Raw genomic sequence first — 6,044 nt, 5'->3', positions numbered from 1 at the left:
TAAACTTTGTCCATGGGCGACATGTTAAATCTAAATTTTGATGCCCTAACGAACACATGGGCATAGTCTCATCAGTCTAATGTCAATTGTTTTAGGTATCAAACCATGTGCCTCGGTCCCTCAACTATACAACCATTACATTGGCTAAATTACCCCAGGCCTAGACTAGTTGGAATGTTTCATTCTTTTTTCCTTCCAAGGTGGGAAGACATTCACAATGATGTTAGTGGAGACTGCTAAATTTAGTGCTGGTAGTGATAGTTACTCAGACGATAGTGACAGATTTTACTCGCTACAGTTGATCCAAAACTGTGTTAATGTGGAAAAGGTGGCGGCGAACTCAAACATTGATACTGTGCACACCCTTCTGTATGTATTGTTCTACATGTTTTACATAATTAAATATCATTTACTGATATTATTTATAATCAACCTACGTGGAAAGATACAAATACCATAATAGACAGGATATTACCATTTGCCTTGCCAAAAGATAGGTGCTGTAGAAGTAGCATCATCAGGCAGAAATGAACAACTAGTTTCCAATCTACAATTGGAGAGAAGAATTACGAGGTTAGAACATAAAAACAAAATGTTGAAGATTTCCTTTTGCAGGAAGAAGCATGTGTTACGAGTATTAAAAACAATAAGGAGACGAGTGTGTGCGTGTACCTGGGTAACTGTTGAGCGCCAAGTTAGAAACCGGAAAATCATTTTCACGACTGATTGAGGAATCAAAATTTTGCTTTCAAGTTGACATTTATTTTTATCATATCTTCTCCCTTTCTTGCTGCTTTGCCAACAGATGTTTCTTTCTATTTTCTATATGAGAAGCAAGTTGAGAACATTTCCTTTTGGCTTCCTGCAGCTGCTTTTCCAATTTCCCAACCTATGGTCAAGTATAAGATTGAAGCAGGAAAATGCACAACTTTCAGTCGATGTTAAATATAAAAAACTAATTACAATTTTTTTTCAAAATGTGTTGTTTTGATATACCGTGTTCTTTAGGTCATTTTCCTTCTCTTTGTGATCTTTACACCTGTTAAAAAGGGTTGGCACAATTAAAAAGACATATTAATAAAAAAATGAAAGATGATACTTTCCTTTAAAATGCTCATACGAAAGCAATACAGGAGTTATTTTGATTTTCCCAGCGCAACCAAAATATAGCTTAAAGCTAGTGCTGCATTAAGTACTATTACGTACTTCATGAATAATTGTATGTTCTCTTCACATATCTGCTCGATTGTAGTGGAACCTAAACCATCTAAAGATTCCTCTTCTTTAGAAGAACCCTGCACATCGACGAAACACAATGTAACTTGAATAGACCACCAAAAGAAACTAACCCTCTATACAAATAACCACAACTATAAAGATAAAGAGAGGTTTTACTATCACATACTGCTGCTAGTCCATGTGGCACATTAGCTGCAAGACCCACGACAGGTTGCTCGGTAGGCAACTGATAACCAGCTTTAAATCCAGTAGACACTTCACCAGCACGCAATTCCTTCTGCATACAACGTATCTCAGGGATTCTAGATTGAAATCCTATCTTGTGGCAGTTGCCTGTCCTGCATGCTCCAACGGTGTTAAGCAGATAATAACTAAATGTATGTTTAAAAATTAAAAGTTTCAACACAAGATTAAACTAAGTTGTGTTAGGCGAAACAGTTATACAATACAGTCCACCGTATTTAACAGTGTTCGACCAAAACTAACATATCAATATAAGCTAAGTAACAAACCAGTATTCCATTATCATTTGTTTAATCCTAGTCTCAAGCCGGATGTATGAAGCTGATCTTTCAAAGTCCTGTTTGTCATGTGCTGGTTCAATGAAATTTGCTTCAAGAACACCTGCAATGACAGCAATTTTTTTTGTTTTACCAGATGTCCCCGAATGTGCATAGTGGAGAGATAAACTATTGGACATTCTAACAACATTTGGGCAATACACTCTTTGGATTAATTGCTTACCTACAACACCAGTGCCTCTGCTAGAACCTTCATGATAGGCTTCCCAGAATGGCTGGAAAATGAGAAATAACACCCGTGAGTGACATGATTCGGGTCTTAAAACTTTGAGCCAATAAGTGCTTAGTGAGTGACAAGAATAGATCAGTAATCTGAGCCATTCATCACCATCACATTTCTAAAGAATCTGAACAAAAATAGAATTACAATACACTTACCCTAATTAGGCGATTCTTATGGTAAATATTAAACCCGGAGACTTTAAGAAGAGGGGCCTCTTTCACAAATCCAATTGTTGTTTCCACAGAAATCTAAACACCCCAGTTGATATAAGATTCAGCTCAAGCTCAAAAAGGAACAGAAAAAACATCCAAACGGAAAAGTAAAACTAATGTAATGACATAACAGTATCTTGAGTTAGCGTGGTCTGTTCTGGTGTACTTCCAGTTCAGCTCATAACTACTGGCTATTACACAAGGAGATGTGCAAATTTTTATAAAAATGTTAATTGCTAAAACTGTAAAACACAAGTGAAAAAGTACAAATATGTTCAGAAACTGGTTCTGATACTTGTCATTCAGGTTCTGATTTCACTGTTGTCTTACCTCTTGTGAAGCTAATCCCAGCTTTGGTTTGTAAATAATTACTTTGGAATATTTCAAATCCTCCGCAACAATGTATTGTTGAACAGTTTTCCCCCTTAAAATAATTTGGAAATCAGTAAATTTTCTTAAATACAAGATCGACGCGTAAGCCTGTTAAAGAAGCAAGGGGGTCATATTTTAGATGCGAGAAACAATATAAAGATGGATCAGAGTAGCATATTAATGACACAAGCGACAATAAAGGACCGTACCCTTAAGGAATAGCGAAGTTGGTAAGAAATATGAGATTCCAGTAGTCTGTGTGATTCCCTAGACCCCTTTCCAGTAACAACTTCATCTTTCAAACATATATCCTGCAGAGCAGTTTGGACAGTAAGACCAGTGGTACTATCCAATATTGTTTGAACTGCAGAGCAGTTTGGACAGTAAGAACAAAGGCTCTCTCTAATATTGTTTCCCCAGAGACAGTTCTTTTCTAAAATTCGACCATTAAATCCCTACTAAGTAGATGATCAACAAACTAAACCACATTCACAGAAAAAATAAATTCAAAAACAGCAGCTGAAGCTAAAAATTGGATATACCTCCTCATCTTTATTGAAATCTAGTTCCAGAACCCCATCATCACTAAGCCATAAGTTATATATGATAATCTTTGTCCCATGAGCTTCAATATCATCAAACTGAAAGGTGATGATGAGATTATATTACGACGCGTTGATAGTACAAGTATTACTACAACCTTAAATTAATAATCATAAGAAATACATATCATTTCCCCAAGCTTCATCTGAGTAGCCTGAATGAGAAATGATACTTCGATCACTCGCGCGACAAGATAAATTTCATCAAAAACGCTGAAGAGAACCAAATAGTAGTGTGTAGTGAGAGAGTGGGTGTGACTTACCGTAGATTCTAGTATCAAAAACATAAAACCAACCTCATTGGCAAAATCTTGAAATAATAAAACAAACAAAAGCAACTAAGAAATATTTTGATAGTTTTTTTGCAGAATGCCTTTATGCAAGAGACAGTATGTAGAAATATAAAATTCCAAAAGGGAACTCCACGAGTTAAAAAGCACCTGTTGCATAAGCTCTTCCTCACAAGCAAAGGGTGACCATTGAAGGATTAGCTTCAAGTTACTAGACCAATCAGCTTGTGAACCACATATTATTGGCTGGGTCTGACGCCCAGTAACTTCAAAATCAACCTGCATTATAAGCATAAGTACATATGAATTTCAAGGGAAAAGAGAAGCAAATAGCAAAGGAAGGATCCTCGATGTTAAGTTAGATAATTTACCATGGGAACAATGACATCATCTTGCGCAGTTTTTCTCAAAAATGTATATGAGAGGAGACCTATGCTTTGTGTCACACGGCTTGAGAAAAAAATTATTACAATGTAACACAGTAAGATTTAGTTTAACAATAGCGAAAACAAAGTAATAAATCAACAATAAAGACCATCTTGGAATCCCCGACGTGGAGGTGCCAACAAAGAAATAATACCGAGAGAGAATACCACCAACAGAGTCTGTCTTACTAAATTCCTATATCCAGACACGCTGATGAGGACTTTAGATGCATGCCTTTAAGGCTACCCAAAAAGGAGAAATTTTGATTCTAAGAGTTTTTTGTTTGGTTGTTTGTTTGAATAAATGTGGCAAAGGGATCATACTGATACAGATGACGCCAAATTCCAGGACGCATACTAACGTAACTCATAAAACCTGTTATTACCTTCCACGAGTGGCCCGGCTGAAAACGATAACATCAGCTCCCAGTCGCATGGTACTAGTCTTGAACCCATTACCATCTGCAAGAACAATACCCAGCTTCTGACATTTAAGAATTAAGCAGATTACCAGGGCTCGGCTATGTTTTTCTGCTGCTAGTTTATTCTTTAACACCCATCACTCGTCCAAAAGCACAAAGCTCAAAAAGCTTATAATGGTCATCTACATCAACTCACTATAGGTAGCAACGAGTTAGTGTAGAATTGAGCTCACTAATAGTCACAGAAGATGGCACGAGACTTACACTGTCCAATCGTTGTGTTTGCCATCTTTGACGAATAGCCCAAGCTCATACACTGCCTCATACAATCAGGATCCATTCCTCCTCCATTATCTGCATACAGTGTTTTAATAGTACATAATATTTCAATTAATTTACAGTATTGTTTAAATGCATATGAAGTACACATTTCATAAAATTTACAGTACTATAAAAATGCAGATGAAGTACATATATCATTACCTTGGAAAAGCAATGCAGGAGATTCATCCTTCGCGTTATATAGTGTATCCACCTTAACGTAGGTAGCACCACTCCTGATCTGGTTGCAGTTATACGTGCAAAGACAAGTTTAGCATAAAAGATATATATGTACCTGAATGTATACTCAAGATAGCAACTCTAGAAAGCTAGTCATACATAAAAAAAACATACAGAAGTTACATCTTATAGACTTATGAGTTGTTTACCTCATCAACCGCATTATCAAGAAGCTCCGCTATAGCTGCACCAAACACAAAAGCCATTCAGAAAACAAACAGATGGCGGGACGCAGGAGACTAGATTTACATCACATGAATTATAGTATTAAAAATGAATTACACAACACTACACTTTACCTAATTACCAATTTTGAATGCCTCTACTTTTATAGTCAATTTTGTTATTTTCTCAGTTTGGATATGATTTAGCTTTTACCCCATTAATAGTAAGCGAATTACCTCCAAATGCCCACTTATGAGATGTTGCATTAGAATGAAGAAACTTCGGATGAACGCGAGCGTGTTCCAGTTGACCTAGACAAACAAAACAATTCGTAATTTAGAATTGCTGATTATAGTGTACAATCTACATAAAGAATCAAGAAAACAATAATCAAAAAGGAAAAAGGGGAAAATTACCTTGAGGAGTAACAGATTTGGTGTTACCAACTGCATAATCCCCTGCTCTCCAAAAGCTACGTGATTCTGATTTATGATTTTGATTGGTTTTACAAGACATGAGAGGTTGATTCCCTATAGCTGGTATTCGATTGTTTGGATCTTTCTCACTGTTACCTTCGAGATGAACAACGTTAATAGGATCTTTATTTTGTTCCCAAGACATTGATTAGTATTAGCAAATAAACAATTATCTTAGGTTTTAGGGTTTTCGAGTTTCCTGGTTTAAGGACAGTGATTAATAGCGAAAGTCTGTTCTGGAAAAAAAAAAAAGTTGTACAGTATTCATAAACCTAAAAACTTGAAATTTTGATTTGCTTAAAACAAGATTCTAAACTAAAATCGGCTTATTCAATGTGGAAGTTGTAACCGCTATTTTGCTAACTGAAGTGACACGTCACTAGGTTTTTTAGTAGGGTTTTGCTAGAGCCAAACCACCGAGAAATACACCGTTTGGAATCGCACGGACCTAGTGTATCGTTTTTTGCATGGGGATA

The 6,044-nt window shown here is 36.2% G+C and overlaps 1 protein-coding gene across 1 annotated transcript; it reads right to left on the bottom strand.

The window, feature by feature from the left end:
• Positions 1-290: 290 nt before the first annotated feature.
• On the bottom strand, positions 291-5,842 carry LOC113357712 (protein MICRORCHIDIA 2-like). The gene is made up of 19 exons (XM_026601158.1): positions 5,509-5,842; positions 5,329-5,403; positions 5,077-5,111; positions 4,850-4,928; positions 4,631-4,720; positions 4,331-4,406; positions 3,891-3,969; positions 3,670-3,798; positions 3,170-3,268; positions 2,837-2,938; positions 2,586-2,735; positions 2,199-2,291; positions 1,984-2,035; positions 1,752-1,863; positions 1,406-1,577; positions 1,207-1,295; positions 997-1,039; positions 673-889; positions 291-547 (listed from the first exon to the last, which is right to left on the bottom strand). Exons 1-18 carry the CDS (start codon positions 5,711-5,713, stop codon positions 770-772), a joined length of 1,800 nt encoding a protein of 599 aa, XP_026456943.1. The 5' UTR covers positions 5,714-5,842; the 3' UTR covers positions 291-547; positions 673-769.
• Between the last annotated feature and the right edge of the window lie 202 nt (positions 5,843-6,044).

Source organism: Papaver somniferum, chromosome 3, assembly GCF_003573695.1.
Source record: "Papaver somniferum cultivar HN1 chromosome 3, ASM357369v1, whole genome shotgun sequence".
NCBI classification, from domain to species: Eukaryota; Viridiplantae; Streptophyta; class Magnoliopsida; order Ranunculales; family Papaveraceae; genus Papaver; species Papaver somniferum.
The sequence above is the reverse complement of the archived record's forward strand: the minus strand, read 5'-3'. Positions and strand labels throughout refer to the sequence as shown.

What these genes read in the sequence shown, in the direction of transcription:
- LOC113357712 (XM_026601158.1), bottom strand. Translation starts at nt 5,713, where the DNA reads ATGTCTTGGGAACAAAATAAAGATCCTATTAACGTTGTTCATCTCGAA. An exon ending in CAAATCTGTTACTCCTCAAG is followed by an intron (nt 5,404 to 5,508) that starts GTAATTTTCCCC and finishes TTGTTTGTCTAG; the next exon opens with GTCAACTGGAACACGCTCGC. An exon ending in ATGATGTCATTGTTCCCATG is followed by an intron (nt 3,799 to 3,890) that starts GTAAATTATCTA and finishes CTTATAATGCAG; the next exon opens with GTTGATTTTGAAGTTACTGG.